Source organism: Hyperolius riggenbachi, chromosome 7, assembly GCF_040937935.1.
Source record: "Hyperolius riggenbachi isolate aHypRig1 chromosome 7, aHypRig1.pri, whole genome shotgun sequence".
Classification (NCBI taxonomy): domain Eukaryota; kingdom Metazoa; phylum Chordata; class Amphibia; order Anura; family Hyperoliidae; genus Hyperolius; species Hyperolius riggenbachi.
The window spans coordinates 45,754,305-45,771,517 of record NC_090652.1 but is presented as its reverse complement, the minus strand read 5'-3'; the positions used below and the strand labels follow the sequence as shown (position 1 = coordinate 45,771,517).

Below are 17,213 nucleotides of genomic sequence, written 5' to 3'. Positions count from 1 at the left end.
CTGAAGTTAAGGGAGGGCCCTAGGGCCCCTCTGGCCCCGATGCGGTTTCAACCTCTGCACCCTATATTGCTACGTCCCTGTTGGATTCTCTTCCAATGTGATAAAATTATGAAACCGGACATTCCATCAACCCACACTATAGAGCAGGGGTCTCAAACTCGCGGCCCATTTGCGGCCCTCGATACAATATTTTGTGGCCCTCGCCGGCAAAAGCTTCCTTATAGTTCGCTTCAGTGCTCCCAAGTAATCCGCCGCATCCCTGCCACTAAACGAGGGCTGCAGAGCCCCCAAATCGCCCGGGGGGCAATTTGCCGGCATTTCCTGGAAGGGGCAGAGCTTTCAGCTTCAGCTCTGCCCCTCCTGACATCAATCGCCGCACGGATCGCCGCCTCTCCCCTCCCCTCTCTGTGAAGAAAGAGTGAGAGGGGCGGGCAGAGGCAGCGATGCACCGCGATTGTGAAATCCCTTATGCGGTCCAGCCTCATCCGGACTTTGCATCCTGCGGCCCCCCAGGTAAATTGAGTTTGAGACCCCTGCAGAGTAATGTATGGGCATCCTAATTGTCGGTAAGCAATAGAGAAAGCTCAATGAGATACAGTACTTATGTTCCTGACTTGCACTCATATTGTATGCAGCTTGTCATTGGGCTTATCCAATACACTTCTTCCAGATTTTGATTTGGCTATTTACAAACTGCATACAATTTGCATTACCTTTGCATGCAAGCCGAAGTGACTGATCTGGTCACGTGTATGCTGAGAGAATCACTGTTCCTAGTTTATCCAGTGATTGCTAGCTAACTTGGACACTCCCCTCACTCTCTTATCATATAGGCTCTACTAGGAACCCTGTGGAATTAACTAGTTGCGCTTCGCAGCCTTTCTATGTAACAAGCTAAATAATGAAGTTTTTTTTTCTCCCTACCACTGACGTCTTACCTGCCCCGCCCCTCTTTTATATTACCGCAGGCTGCGACCCCGCCTCTTACTCGCTGATTATCAATCCCGCCCACATCCACTAATACGCACGTTGACTTCCTCTGTGTCCCCGCCCCCAACCCGTCCACTTCTATGTTATGCCGCGCCCTTTCCTCTGATATCCCCGCTTCCTAAATAAAGTATGAATATTTCTCCCCGCCCCTCTGCTTTTCCCGCCCTTGCACTAGACGTTCGATCCGCTGGATATTCGCGACCCGCCCCCTCCTCGTGGTCTCCATGTCTACGCCCCTTCCTGCCAGTCCTCCCAGCTGTACGTCGGGTGGGCGGAGCCGTGCAGGTGGGACACGTCAGCGCACAGACTCAGTGATGGGGTCGGGCTGGGATCGGGCGCTGCGGGTGCTGCTGTGTGCGGCGGGGATCGCGCTGTCTGTGTACGCCTATCATGTGGAGACCTCCCGGGAGAGGGACCCCGAGTACCTGGCGCTGTGTGATGTCAACCCGTCCATCAGCTGCTCCAAGGTCTTCACCTCCAGGTACGTGTGTGCGCGCACGTGTGCTACTGCTCTCACTGTCACCTGCCTCTTATAGCCTGCCCATACCCCTGACAGCTGCCTCCTCACACTGGCCTCCTATAGCCTGCCCATACCCCTGACAGCTGCCCCATCACCTGCCTCCCATAGCCTGCCCATACCCCTGACAGCTGCCCCATCACCTGCCTCCTATAGCCTGCCCATACCCCTGACAGCTGCCCCATCACCTGCCTCCTATAGCCTGCCCATACCCCTGACAGCTGCCCCACCACCTGCCTCCCATAGCCTGCCCATACCCCTGACAGCTGCACCTCTATCACCTGCCTCCCATAGCCTGCCCATACCCCTGACAGCTGCCCCATCACCTGCCTCCTATAGCCTGCCCATACCCCTGACAGCTGCCCCATCACCTGCCTCCCATAGCCTGCCCATACCCCTGACAGCTGCGCCTCTATCACCTGCCTCCCATAGCCTGCCCATACCCCTGACAGCTGCCCCATCACCTGCCTCCTATAGCCTGCCCATACCCCTGACAGCTGCCCCATCACCTGCCTCCTATAGCCTGCCCATACCCCTGACAGCTGCCCCATCACCTGCCTCCTATAGCCTGCCCATATACCCCTGACAGCTGCCCCATCACCTGCCTCCTATAGCCTGCCCATACCCCTGACAGCTGCCCCATCACCTGCCTCCCATAGCCTGCCCATACCCCTGACAGCTGCGCCTCTATCACCTGCCTCCCATAGCCTGCCCATACCCCTGATAGCTGCGCCTCTATCACCTGCCTCCCATAGCCTGCCCATACCCCTGACAGCTGCCTCCCATAGCCTGCCCAGGGCAGCCATCAGGGGGGGACAACTGACACTGCAGTGAGGGGCCCCGGGCTTCTGGGGGCCCTGGGCCCCCAAAAGCGCTGGAAAGGGCTGCATGTGCTGGCTGCGGGCCTGTGGCTCACTAACTAGCATACTGGGCCACCACCTATATCTGGCTATCTATACTGGGGCTGGAACCACCTATACCTAGCTACCTACTCTGGGGCACCACCTATACCTGGCTACCTATACTGGGGCACCACCTATACTTGACTACTTATACTGGGCCGCCTATAGCTTGCAACCTATACTGGGAGCACCTGTACCTGGCTAAACTATACTAGTGCACCACCCATACCAGGCTACCTATACTGGGGGAAACTATACCAGGCTACCTATACCGGGGCACCACCTATAGCTCGCTACTTATACTGGGGGCACCTATACCTGGCTACCTATACTGGGTCACCTATGCCTGAATACCTCTACTGGGGGCACCTAAACCGGGCTAGGACAGGGGGCGAGCTGAGACAGAAGAGGACAAGCGGTAACACAGGAGGATAAAAGAAGCACAGAGGGAACAGAGGCGGACAAAAGAGGCACAGGGAGAAAAGAGATGAGATGGGAACATGAGGTCACACAGAGGGACACAAAAGAGGCACAAACTGAGGTGAGACAGAGGGGGACAAAAGAGGCACCGGAAGAAAGGAGGGGGGGCAAAAGAGAACGTATAAAGGATAAGAACGGACCTACAAGTCCCTATCTCATTTGTTAACCCGGACACTACCTGTATTTTGCTAGTATTTGGCCCCACCCACGACATGCCATGGTCACGCCCACTTTTTGACGCATCATGCTGTGCATGCCGTTATCTTCCGTGTCGAAGATGTGCACATTTTTCGCCGCAGTGCACTTCACACAGGGGCACGGGGGTGGGGTGGCTAGTGGATGGGCACAGCAACCAGTGGGTGGGCCCAGGGAGGGGGGGCCCAGGCCTGAAGATGTGTAAGGGGCCCCAAAATTTCTGATGGCGGCCCTGAGCCTGCCCATACCCCTGACCGGAGCAGTGCTTTTTCAGCGCTGCTAGCTTTGGGCGCAGCCAGCGCCGCCATAGACTGTAATGCGAATCAGTCTATAGCGCCGCTCAGTGAGGAAGGTCGGCTCCGTCAGAAGACGGAGCCGAAGTTGTTTAAAAAAACAATAATTCGGCCTCCAGCAATCGCTGGAAGCCGAATTATTTCATTCCCCCACTATCCATGTCGGCCTGGAGGGGGAATAGTAATTAAAACGCCCCGGACTTGTGCAGAAGCAGGACCAGCCATTTAACAGCTGGATCCTGCGCCCAAGTCTACCAGCGCCGTATTCAAATGTACGTACCCCTGACAGCTGCCTCCTATATAGGGAGAGAAGAAAAGAACAATCGAGAGCCGCCGATAGTGTAATATTGTAAAATCAGTTGATGTCAAATGAGAATAATAGAGATATACTCACAAGTGCGGGTTGCCACGTTCAGGCAACCACTTATAGCACGGACGGGGAGATTAGGCCTGTCCCCGCTCAGGCTAAAAAGTCGCTCTCTGTATAGAAGAAAAAAAGGTGTCCACACCTATCCACCAGGTGGATGATCATGTAATGAAAGAAACAGAGGCTCCAACAGGATAAAAATGATGCCAATTAAAACCAAATAAAATGTAGGCGGCACTGGTGGATTTGCCTCCCCTACAAAAACAACCAACCACTGTATATGGTAAAAGATATACATTTTTAATCAATTTCAAGCTCCCAAAAACAATTAATCTGCAACGCGTTTCACGGGACACAAGCCCGCTTCATCAGGCAAAACACATAGAAAGCAGGAGCAACCAAGTAGTTGTCAGCACTAGCGAGGCGCCTCGCTAGTGCTGACAACTACTTGGTTGCTCCTGCTTTCTATGTGTTTTGCCTGATGAAGCGGGCTTGTGTCCCGTGAAACGCGTTGCAGATTAATTGTTTTTGGGAGCTTGAAATTGATTAAAAATGTATATCTTTTACCATATACAGTGGTTGGTTGTTTTTGTAGGGGAGGCAAATCCACCAGTGCCGCCTACATTTTATTTGGTTTTAATTGGCATCATTTTTATCCTGTTGGCGCCTCTGTTTCTTTCATAGCTGCCTCCTATAGCCTGCCCATACCCCTGACAGCTTCCCCCTCACCTGCCTCCTATAGCCTGGCCATACCCCTGACAGCTGCCCCCTCACCTGCCTCCCATAGCCTGCCCATACCCCTGACAGCTGCTTCCTATAGCCTGCCCATACCCCTGACAGCTGCCTCCTATAGCATGCCCATACCCCTGACAGCTGCCCCCTCACCTGCCTCCCATAGCCTGCCCGTACCCCTGACAGCTGCACCATCACCTGCACCAATCATCTGCCTCCTATAGCCTGCCCATACCCATGACAGCTGTGCCTCTATAACCTGCCTCCCATAGCCTGCCCATACCCCTGACAGCTGCCTCCTATAGCCTGCCCATACCCCTGACAGCTGCCTCCTATAGCCTGCCCATACCCCTGACAGCTGCCTCCTATAGCATGCCCATACCCCTGACAGCTGCCCCCTCACCTGCCTCCCATAGCCTGCCCATACCCCTGACAGCTGCCTCCCATAGCCTGCCCATACCCCTGACAGCTGCCTCCCATAGCCTGCCCATACCCCTGACAGCTGCCTCCTATAGCATGCCCATACACCTGACAGCTGCCTCCTATAGCATGCCCATACTCCTGACAGCTGCCCCCTCACCTGCCTCCCATAGCCTGCCCATACCCCTGACAGCTGCCCCATCACCTGCCTCCTATAGCCTGCCCATACCCATGACCGCTGCGCCTCTATCACCTGCCTCCTATAGTCTGCCCATACCCCAGACAGCTGCCCCATCACCTGCCTCCTATAGCCTGCCCATACCCCTGACAGCTGCCTCCTATAGCATGCCCATACTCCTGACAGCTGCCCCCTCACCTGCCTCCCATAGCCTGCCCATACCCCTGACAGCTGCCCCATCACCTGCCTCCGATAGCCTCCCCGCACCCATGACAGCTGCGCCTCTATCACCTGCCTCCTATAGCCTGCCCATACCCCAGACAGCTGCCCCATCACCTGCCTCCTATAGCCTGCCCGTACCCCTGACATCTGCGCCTCTATCACCTGCCTCCTATAGCCTGCCCATACCCCAGACAGCTGCCCCATCATCTGCCTCCTATAGCCTGCCCATACCCATGACAGCTGAGCTGCGCCTCTATCACCTGCCTCCTATAGTCTGCCCATACCCCTGACAGCTGCCTCCTATAGCCTGCCCATACCCCTGACAGCTGCCCCCTCACCTGCCTCCTATAGCCTGCCTGTACCCCTGACAGCTGCCTCCCATAGCCTGCCACCCATAGCCTGCCCATACCCCTGACAGCTGCACCATCACCTGCACCAATCATCTTCCTCCTATAGCCTGCCCATACCCCTGACAGCTGCCCCATCACCTGCCTCCCATAGCCTGCCTATACTCCTGACAGCTGCACCTTCACCTGCACCAATTATCTGCCTCCTATAGCTTACCCATACCCCTGAGAGCTACCCCATCGCCTCTGCTACAGCCTGCCCATACCACTGACAGCTGCCCCATCACCTGCCTCCCATAGCCTGCCCATACCCCTGACAGCTGCACCATCACCTGCACCAATCATCTGCCTCCTATAGCCTGCCCATACCCCTGACAGCTGCACCATCACCTGCACCAATCATCTGCCTCCTATAGCCTGCCCATACCCCTGACAGCTGCCCCATCACCTGCACCAATCATCTGCCTCCTATAGCCTGCCCATACCCCTGACAGCTGCCCCATCACCTGCACCAATCATTTGCCTCCTATAGCCTGCCCATACCCCTGACAGCTGCACCATCACCTGCCTCACTGCATGTCACCTGCACCAATCATCTGCCTCTTATAGCCTGCCCGTACCCCTAACAACTGCCCATCAGCTGCTCCAAGGTCTTCACCTCCAGGTACGTGTGTGCACGTGTGCTGCTACTCACTATCACCTGCCTCCCTTAGCCTACCCATACCCCTGACAGCTGCCTCCTCACCTGCCTCTCATAGCCTGCCCATATCCCCCTGACAGCTGCCCCATCACCTGCCTCCTGTAGCCTACCCGTACCCCTGACAGCTGCACCATCACCTGCCTCCTATAGCCTGCCCATACCCCTGACAGCTGCACCATCACCTGCACCTATCAGCTGCCTCCTGTAGCCTGTCCATACCCCTGACAGCTGCACCATCACCTGCACCTATCATCTGCCTTCTGTAGCCTGTCCATACCCCTAACTGCCCCATCAGCTGCTCTAAGGTCTTCACCTCCTTGTATGTGTGTGCGCGCGTGTTCTGCTTCTGCTCTCTATCACCTGCCTCCTATAGCTTGTCCCTGACAGCTGCCCCATCTTACTGTTACCTGCCTCACACCATGTCACCAGCACCTATCACCTGCCTCCTATAGCTTGTCTCTGACAGCTGCCCCCTCTTACTGTTACCTGTCTGTCACCAGCACCTATCACCTGCCTCCTATAGCTTGTCCCTGACAGCTGCCCCATCTTACTGTTACCTGTCTCACACCATGTCACCAGCACCTATCACCTGCCTCTTATAGCTTGTCCCTGACAGCTGCCCCCTCTTACTGTTACCTGTCTCACACCATGTCACCAGCACCTATCACCTGCCTCCTATAGTTTGCCTATGCCCCTACCAACTGCCCCAAGTTCTTCACCTCCAGGTACGTGTGCTGCCCCTTCTCTATCACCTGCCTTCTATAGCCTGCCCCTGACAACTGCCCCATCACCTGCCCATCAGCTGCTCCAAGGTCATCACCTCCAGGTACGTGTGCATGCACGTGTGCTACCTCCTTTTCTGCCTCTCTGTATGTCACCTGCACCAGTCGCCTGTCCCCAACAGCTGCCTCCTCTCCTGTCTCGCTGCGTATGACCTGCAACATTCATCTGCCTCCTATAGCCTGCCCATACCCCTAACAACTGCCCCATCAGCTGGTCCAAGGGCTTCACCTCCAGGTATGTGTGCTGCCCCTTCTCTATCACCTGTCTCCTATACCCATGCCCCTCACAGCTGCCCCCTCTCCCTGTTACCTGCCTCACACCATGTCACCAGCACATATCATCACCAGTGTCCTATAGCCTGCTCCTGACAGCTGCCCCATCAGCTGGTCCAAGGGCTTCACCTCCAGGTATGTGTATACTGCTACTCTCACCTGCCGCACTCCATGTCACCTGCAACAGTCATCTGCCTCCTATACCCATGCCTCTGACAGCTGCCCCTCTCCCTGTTACCTGCCTCTTATAGCTTCACCTGCCTCACTCCATATTACCTGCAACAGTCACCTGCCTCCTATACCCATGCCTCTGACAGCTGCCCCTCTCCTTGTTACCTGCCTCCTATAGCTTCCCTTGCCTCACTCCATATTACTTGCAACAGTCATCTGCCTACTATACCCATGCCTCTGACCGCTACCCCATCACCTGTCCATCAGCTGCTCCAAGGTCTTCATCTCTAGGTATGTGTGTGCACTCTCCCTGTTACCTGCCTCCTATATATTGCTTCACCTGCCTCACTCCATATCACCTGCACCTATTGTCTGCCTGCTATAGCCTGCCCTGTGCCATATCAACTGTCCTTTTCACTGCCTCTTCCCCATTTTCTGCCCTATCGCTGCATCCTGACAGTTACCTGCCCAGTTGCCATCTCTTGGTGCGTTACCTTCTCCATCCCTCCATCACCCCCCCTCTACTCATAGGACTATGGTAGGGATTAGATTGTGAGCTCCTTTGGAGGACATTTAGCAACATAACTGTATGTATTTTAAAGTGCTGCAGAAGATGTCAACATTGTATAAAAATATTCTTTAGTCGATAACTTTTGAAGTTAATAGGTATGAATGAAAGATGTTATGCCTTTTGAGTGATTCTTCAATCCCCACTCCTTTTTTTATTTTAGGTGGGGCCGAGGATTTGGACTGGTGGAGAATATTTTGGGGGCACAGAGTCTCCTGAATCAACCAAATAGTGTATTTGGAATGGTGTTCTACACTCTGCAGGTATCATTGGGTGAGTACTGCAGCCAACCACCCCTCATACTTGCTGTTTTCAAGTATCACTGGCTGTGTACCTCAACTGACAACCTCTGTACATACTGTCTGCAGGAAGCACTGGTTGTGTACCTCAGCCAACCCTCTCTGTACATACTGTCTGCAGGCAGCACTGGTTGTGTACCTCAGCTTGTACCCCTCTGTACATACTGTCTGCAGGTAGCACTTGTTGAGTACCTCAGCCGACCCCCTCTGTACATACTGTCTGCAAGTAGCACTGGTTGTGTACCTCACCCAACCCTCTGTACATACTGTCTGCAGGAAGCTCTGGTTATGTACCTCAGCCGACCCCCTCTGTACATACTGTCTGCAGGCAGCACTGGTTGTGTACCTCAACCAACCCTCTGTACATACTGTCTGCAGGCAGCACTGGTTGTGTACCTCAGCCAACCCCCTCTGTACATACTGTCTGCAGGTAGTACTTGTGTACCTCAGCCAACCCCCTCTGTACATACTGTCTGCAGGTAGTACTTGTGTACCTCAGCCGACCCCCTCTGTACATACTGTCTGCGGATGGCACTGGTTGTGTACCTCAGCCGACCCCCTCTGTACATACTATCTGCGGATGGCACTGGTTGTGTACCTCAACCAACCCTCTCTGTACATACTGTCTGCAGGAAGCACTGGTTGTCACCTCAGCCAGTCCCCTTCTTTACATACTGTCTGTAGGTAGCACTGGTTGTGTACCTCAGCGGACCCTCTCTGTACATACTGTCTGCAGCCAGCACTGGTTGTGTATCACAGCCGATCCCCTCTGTACATACTGTCTGCAGGCAGCACTGTTTGTGTACCTCAGCCGACCCCTCTGTACATACTGTCTGCAGGCAGCACTGTTTGTGTACCTCAGCCAACCCTCTCTGTACATACTGTCTGCAGGCAGCACTGTTTGTGTACCTCAGCCGACCCCTCTGTACATACTGTCTGCAGGTAGTACTTGTGTACCTCAGCCAACCCCCTCTGTACATACTGTCTGCGGATGGCACTGGTTGTGTACCTCTGCCGATCCCCTCTGTACATACTGTCTGCGGATGGCACTGGTTGTGTACCTCTGCCGATCCCCTCTGTACATACTGTCTGCAGGCATGATGGCACTGGTTGTGTACCTCAGCCGACCCCCTCTGTACATACTGTCTGCAGGTAGTACTTGTGTACCTCAGCCGACCCCCTCTGTACATACTGTCTGCAGGTAGCACTGGTTGTGTACCTCAGCCGACCCCCTCTGTACATACTGTCTGCAGGTAGCACTGGTTGTGTACCTCAGCCGACCCCCTCTGTACATACTGTCTGCAGGCATGATGGCACTGGTTGTGTACCTCAACCAACCCCCTCTGTACATACTGTCTGCAGGTAGCACTGGTTGTGTACCTTAGCCAACCCCCTCTGTACATACTGTCTGCAAGCAGCACTGGTTGTGTACCTCAGCCAACCACCCTCTGTACTCAAATGATCAGGCACAACCTGCACCCTAAACTAACCAAGGGTTGAAATTCTTCCCAATCAGTAGCTGATACCTCCTTCCCCATCCTTACCTTTTCTTAAATTGATCTGGGGGTCTGTATGGCTGATACTGTGGTTAAACCCCTCCCACAATGTGATGTCATGACCATGGTCCTGACAGTTTGCTGTCTGAGAATCTCATTGCATTGTGGGAAATAACGGCTTTTTCCAACTGCCAAGCGAGCAATATCTCTCTCTGTGCATAGAACTCTCAGTAACAAACATTCCGTACAGATCACCCGGCAGAACTAAATATGTCACCACCAGTGATACATTTCAGAGTGTTAATCAGGGAGAGGAAAGATTTTACATTGGGCAAACACTGACTAAATAATCTATAAACAAATATTGTAAAAAAATAAACTATTTTATTCATTGTTCTCTTCAGTTCCTATTTAATGCACTAACCCCTATAAAGTCCACATTTGACTACCATTTTTCTTTACAAGACATTCTTGCACTTCTCCAGCTTTGGACTTCCATCGTTCATCTATTTAACGTCGTTTTTTCCATCAGGATTTGTTGGGTCAGTGGGGGCCGCAGTCACCCTGGTGACAACCTCGTTGGTGTCCATCGCTGGATCCCTCTACCTGGCCTACATCCTTTTCTACATTCTGGAGGACTTCTGTGTCATCTGCATCACCACGTATGTCCTGAACTTCTTCCTCCTGCTGCTGAACATTGTGCTGCTGAGATCCCTCACCGCCCGGCCGCAGAAGAAGAGGAACAAGCGCAAGGCGCATTAACGGGAGCGACTGGCTTCACATGACCATATTAGGCAATCTATCAGAGAGTACTCTGACATCAACGGTCTGCTTTACTCAGGGCTTTCCATACAACAGTATTATGATTATAGATAACAATTATTGACGGGTCACAAGCCATTTTATTTCATCAGATGATTTTTTTAGCCTCTTGGACAGATAATGGAATCCAGACTGAGGATCTCTCTCTCCAGCGGAAACTGTGATGTCACAGGAAGGGGACTGTTACCAGATATCAGATACTCTCAGGATACAACGGTTACAGCAAAAATAATGTGGAAATCTCATTAGTTACGGATAGCTTTTTTTCTTGTTCACATTATAATGTGCTTTCATTGTTGCATGGCTAGGACTACACTACGATGTGAACGGAGCTGATGCAAAAATGGTGAGGTAGAGACAGAGCTCTCTCTGATCGGAGAGAGATGTGTCGTCTGTCCTTACACTGCAGGCCGATTCCTCGATCAAATTCAGCATGAAATCTCTCAGGCATTAGACTTGTGGTGCCACTTCCTCCCTCCCCCTCCCCGTTTATCCCCTAATGTAAAATGTGCCCCTCCCTCCGGTGCAGTATCTTCATGCAAGCGCCCTACATGGCTGCCAGCGTATACATGGGCGCGTATGTGATGTCATACACGTGCCCATGTTGAGCTGGCAAGTCAACTATGTGGGATGCTTGTATGTAGACTGAGCCAGCAGCGGACACTGACAGTTTAGTATAACGCATCGAGTATGGGGGGGGGATTTTACGTTAGGGGTAACTGCGCCAGGGGTTCTGTTGCGTTCGTTGCTCAGCCTGAAATGGCACACGGTTACTGCTGTGAGGCCGATAGTGCAAGTCAGCCCTATATCTTGCAGGCATGTCCAATTGAAACATGCCACCAATTTTGGTCCGAAATGATTGGATTGTCGGTTGGCCACCAAGCTGCCTAATGGATGGCGAATGTTAAGGATGTGCTCGTGTCTGTGTCGTTTACAATACCTGCCATTTTGCATTTACCGTTCCACTGTGGCTGCTGACTCCTTTGCTCGTCGTGATTGCAGCCTGGTAGATGTTTGGGGCTTCCTATGGGATCGTAAAAGAAATGAATGGGAATCCTACCAAGCAACAGGGAGGGGTATTCTCATTGATGTACCACGAACCAATGGGAATTTTCCTTGTTGCCAAGCAGGATTCTCATTGATGTACCATGAACTAATGGGAATTTTCCTTGTTGCCAAGCAGGATTCTCATTGATGTACCTTGAACCAATGGGAATTTTCCTTGTTGCCAAGCAGGATTCTCATTGATGTACCATGAACCAATGGGAATTTTCCTTGTTGCCAAGCAGGATTCTCATTGGTGTACCATGAACCAATGGGAATTTTCCTTGTTGCCAAACAGGATTCCTACTGGTCTTTTGAAAACCAATGGGGTACCTCAAGCTTCTGTCAGACAGTGTGGATGCATCCTATCAATAACATTAGATGCTTTCACCTTTCGAAATCACATTTTTCTCCGTTCTGGAAAACTCAGCTTCCACTGGATGCTAGCAACGCAAGAAGAAAAACACAGAGGCTAGCTTAACGAGGACGTTGCTTCATGATGCAATGTTAAAATTGCAACAAAATTGCAATGCACCAAAAAGTCACAACGCACATTAACCGGTTACTGTAGCTTACAGTAGATACAGTGGAGCATACAGGCAATGAAAAGTATGCGTCCCCGTATTTGTTAACGGCTGCGTTTAGAGGTAATGCAGTGCGTTACAATAAATGCAACATTTACAACGCGACTTTGACGTCGCACTGTGATTGTCGCATAGTATTAACATTGCAGTGCGGTAACCTGCGTTATGACTGTATAAGGCAGGACAGTAACGTCTCACTGTGAAACTAGTCTGAAAAAATGCAGCATGCAGGACCTTTTTTTTTTTTTTTTTTTAAATGACTACAACAATCAGTTGCATTTAGTGTGAAAGTCCCCTTAACCTGTTTTTCAGCTCATGTCTGTGACAGCAAATATTGCATTTTTTCTTTTTAATACAAAAGCTAGGCCGGCATTTGGCAAATAGCAAAGGTCCGTCCCTCCCCCTGCAGATGTGAAACGCATTCGATGTGGATGAAGTCTGCTGACTCTCACAGATATCCGTTCTGCAATGTGCAGAAAAACAAAAAGTAAATGATGCCTTGTCTGGATCACTTTGCCTTAATTGTCCCACTCAGGCCTCCAGCTGTGCCTTGCAACACTACAGACCAGGGTGGATCGACTGAGTTTGGGGAACACCGAAGTACAATAGTGCCCCCGCAGACCTGGACTGCTGCATATTTTTTTTTTTATCTTTAAATCTCTATTTTGTGGCAGTAATTTGCAGCCCTTGGTTGGATCATATCAGGACATTGGCCTCAATTCACTAAGCAGTTTAGACTAGTCTACTGATGGTTTTGTGTAAATCAGTGGCATCAAAAGGGAATCCTATACAATAAAATCCCTGTGTCGCTGCGTCCAGCTGTCCCTGTTTTTTTGCTACTGCGCATATGCGCAGTAATGGGCAGCTGGACAGGACCAGGGAGCGAGGCGGGCGGGCGCGCGCATGTGCGGTGGCAGAAAAAAGACCTAGAGCCTGTTTTTAAATGGGCTTGGGTCTACTAGTTCACTAAAAATTACCAAATAGACCTTGTCTAATACCTTCTGTTAGGGTTGGTGCACACCGAGCGGCTTTTTCAGCGTTTCTGCAGCCGCTTGCCGCTGCGGACACGCTTGGTCAATGTATCTCAATGGGGTGGTTCACACCAGAGCGGGAGGCGTTTTGCAGAAACGCATACTCCTGGGGTGAGGCATTTTTTGGATTACAGCGGCGTTTCTGCCTCAATGTTAAGTATAGGAAAAACGCAAACCGCTCTGAAAAACGGCAGTTCAGAGCGGTTTTGCCGGCGTTTTTGTTACAGAAGCTGTTCAGTAACAGCTTTACTGTAACAATATCTGAAATCTACTACACCAAAAATGCTTCACAAAACTGCAAAATGCTAGCTGAAACGCTATAGAAAAAGAAGAAAAAGCGTTTCAAGATCTGCTAGCATGTTGCGGATCTACTAGCGGCTTTTGGTGTGCACCAGGCCTAATTCCACAATTCACAAAGGCAAACAAGGAGTAACCACGCCCACTTTTTCTGACAGAGATTAGACCAGCTGATTTTTGTCGGTAAAGTACTTCTGTGAGGTATTTTAGATGTGAGGATAGAGCTTTTTGAATTAGGGCTGGTTCAGACGGACGCTTGCGGAGCGTTTACCGCAAGCGTTCGGACCGTCGCGGTAAACACTCCCATTCAAGTGAATGGGAGCGTTTACACCGAGCTTTTGCGTGCTTTTACCCGAACGCGGCGTTCGAGTCCTGATTTTCGCGAGCGTTCGAGCTGCCCCTGGAAGCAACATGTAGCTTCCAGGGAGCGGCCAACCGCGACGGCTAATGTTCCCCTACGGGGAAAAAAAACGCGACCGCATCACGACGCGACCGAAGGCTACTGAAAGCCTGACCGCGCAGCCGCCACAACGCCCCCAGACGCGACGCTACACAGACGTCCGTCTGAACCAGCCCTTAATTATGTAGGAGTTTAATTGCATCTAGAGGAGAACTCGTCAGAGGAGAAGGATGTCACTCATAGCTACTGGTATCTTTAGACCTTGTATGGTAATTAGACCTAATTACCAACTGTTTTAAGGTCTAAAAAGAGGTCTAAAACATTCGGTAATAGTGAATTCCCTTTTGATGCGACTGATTTACACCACATCATCAGTAGACTAAAACCATCAGCAGACTAGTCTAAACTGCTTAGTGAATTGAGGCCTTAAGCTACTTCTACACGTAGCGATCTGGCTTATCAATCGAGCCGCTGATGCGGCTCGATTGATAAGATCTGACAGGTCGGATCTCGCCTCCGCCGATTCCCTGCTCGTTCCCCACGAGGGGACAATGGCAGGGAATTGAGCGGAAGATAAACGGCGCTGGCAGGCACGAGGGCGGATCGAATCCGACGCACGTGCGGGCGAGCGGGGACAATGCGGGTACGCGCGGGGATGCAGAAGAGGCGATCCGGTGGCTAATCATGCCGCTGGATTGCTACGTGTAGATTAGGCTTTAGTGTGAGGCCTGCTAACAGGTTAGTGAATTAGTATCTGTATTTACTGCATTTAATAAAGTCAGTATGTCCCAGCTGCATTAAAGAGTATCTCTAGTGAACAATTAGCAAGAAGTTGATGGCTAACATAGATTACCTGTTGTAAAGTCTTCAGGCAGAGATAGCGGCTCCGCCTCCCTCCTCGGCAGTGTGTGACGCCCATGTTTCCAAAGACTGTCGAAAGTCTTTGGAAACCTCCGCCTGTGTGGCCATGGCCTGCCCCCAGCTTGGTAACCACCAATCACGATGTGGCTGCTGAGAGGGGGATGAGCTGTGACCACACGTGTGCAGAGCCCTGGCCTGTTCTGACAGGGAGGCAGAGTGATCACTGCATGGATAGATGACGTCTGGACAGGTGAGTATTTCACCCCGCATCCCTCCCATCCATCATGTTTTCACTTTAGGTACTCTTTAAGTTCTTGTTGGGATTACAGGAGTGTAAACTTACCGTTTAGTGGCTCCAATTGCCTAATACACACGATGAGATTGTCTGGCATATTTACTGCCAGATCCATTATTTCCAACATGTCTGATCTGATTTCCGATCAATTTACTGTTCTCTTCTATGGAAAATCGATCGGAAATTAGATCGGACATGTTGGAAATAATCGCTCGAGCAGTAAATCTGCCAGAACATCTCGTTGTGTGTATTATGCATAAGTCTTGAGATGACCCATGGGAGGGCTGCAGACTAATCTAACTCTAACCTAAATTATGTGCAAATCCAGTTTATTTTTGTGGTGACTTTTGTTCCTTCAGGGTGCCCCAGGCTTGGTTAATCAGCCCCAATGTAAATGACGGTGACCTTGACCAGCAGAGCAATCTCTGAAGCATTCGTGCCTTGAGGGGGTCATTCTCTGACTCAACATTCCAGTTCTTCCGGCATTTTATAATAAAGTGCGTTTTTACACTGTGTGTGGTTTTCTTGAGTGACATCTCTAGTGCCTGAGACAGTCTATGGACAGTAATCATGGATTTATACACATATTGGCCTCAATACACTAAGCTTTATCGAACGTTTGATAATTTACCTCATGAGTAAAATCTAATTTTGAATTCACTACGGTGTTATAGATTTATCAAATGTTTTATTGATAAAATGTTCAACAATTTATAACACTAATGGATTCAAAATTAGAATTTACCCATGAGGTAAATTATCAAACGTTCGATGAAGTGTTTGATAAAGCTTACTGAATTATATTGTGTATAACAAGAAACAGAAAACCAGCCAACATGCCAACAAAGGGTAAAAATAAACAATGAACAACAGATGGGCTTTTAAAGGACAACTGTAGTGAGAGGGATGTGGAGGCTGCCATATTTATTTCCTGTTAAGCAATACCAGTTGCCTGGCTGCCCTGCTAATCCTCTGCCTACTAATGCTTGGTACATACCATGGAATTTTCTATCAGATTGATGGTCAAATCAAATTAGTTCCTACAGGTCCAATTTGATTTTCACTTTTTTTTTTAATCAACTGTATAGAAGTGATCAACAAAATAGATTGTAAATCGGATCAGACCTGTTGGAAGTAATCGATTCCACTGTTAATCTGATGGAAAATTGCATTGTGTGTACCAGGCATAATACTTTCAGCCATAGACTCTGAACAAGCAGACCAGGTGCTTCTGTCAGTATTGTCAGATATGACAAGATTAGCTGCATGCTTGTTTCAGGTGTGATTCAAAACACTACTGCAGCCAAATACAGAAGGTCAGCAGGATTGCCAAGCAACCGGTGTTGTATGAAAGGAAATAAATAGAGCAGCCTCCATATTCTTCTCACTTTAGTTGTGCTTTAGTGAGTCTGCTGGGAGTAAAAAAAAAAAAAAAAACATATCCTGCTAAGGAGAGGGAAGGCTCTGGGGCCTATAGAGCACCCTGCTAAGGAGAGGGGAGGCTCTGGGGCCTATAGGGCACCCTGCTAAGGAGAGGGAAGGCTCTGGGACCTATAGGGCACCCTGCTAAGGAGAGGTAAGGCTCTGGGGCCTATAGGGCACCCTGCTAAGGAGAGGGAAGGCTCTGGGGCCTATAGGGCACCCTGCTAAGGAGAGGGAAGGCTCTGGGGCCTACAGGGCACCCTGCTAAGGAGAGGGAAGGCTCTGGGGCCTATAGGGCACCCTGCTAAGGAGAGGGAAGGCTCTGGGGCCTATAGGGCACCCTGCTAAGGAGAGGGAAGGTTCTGGGGCCTATAGGGCACCCTGCTAAGGAGAGGGAAGGCTCTGGGGCCTATAGGGCCTTCCTGTTCCTTCCTCCAGCTCTGGTTCCCCCGCCGCAGGAGGCTTAGGGAGCCCGGGTGCTCCTGAAGACGGGCGGCTCCGTACTGCACTTGCACATGAAAGTGT

General features: G+C 50.9%; 1 protein-coding gene across 1 annotated transcript; it reads left to right on the top strand.

The window, feature by feature from the left end:
• The first annotated feature begins 1,266 nt into the window (after window positions 1-1,266).
• Window positions 1,267-15,781, top strand: LOC137524289 (vitamin K epoxide reductase complex subunit 1-like protein 1). Its single transcript, XM_068243985.1, has 3 exons — window positions 1,267-1,471; window positions 8,301-8,410; window positions 10,465-15,781. The coding sequence occupies exons 1-3, from the start codon at window positions 1,305-1,307 to the stop codon at window positions 10,692-10,694; spliced, it is 507 nt and encodes a 168-aa protein (XP_068100086.1). The 5' UTR covers window positions 1,267-1,304; the 3' UTR covers window positions 10,695-15,781.
• Window positions 15,782-17,213: the final 1,432 nt, after the last annotated feature.

What these genes read in the sequence shown, in the direction of transcription:
- LOC137524289 (XM_068243985.1), top strand. Translation starts at nt 1,305, where the DNA reads ATGGGGTCGGGCTGGGATCGGGCGCTGCGGGTGCTGCTGTGTGCGGCG. An exon ending in TCCAAGGTCTTCACCTCCAG is followed by an intron (nt 1,472 to 8,300) that starts GTACGTGTGTGC and finishes TTTTTATTTTAG; the next exon opens with GTGGGGCCGAGGATTTGGAC. An exon ending in CACTCTGCAGGTATCATTGG is followed by an intron (nt 8,411 to 10,464) that starts GTGAGTACTGCA and finishes TTTTTCCATCAG; the next exon opens with GATTTGTTGGGTCAGTGGGG.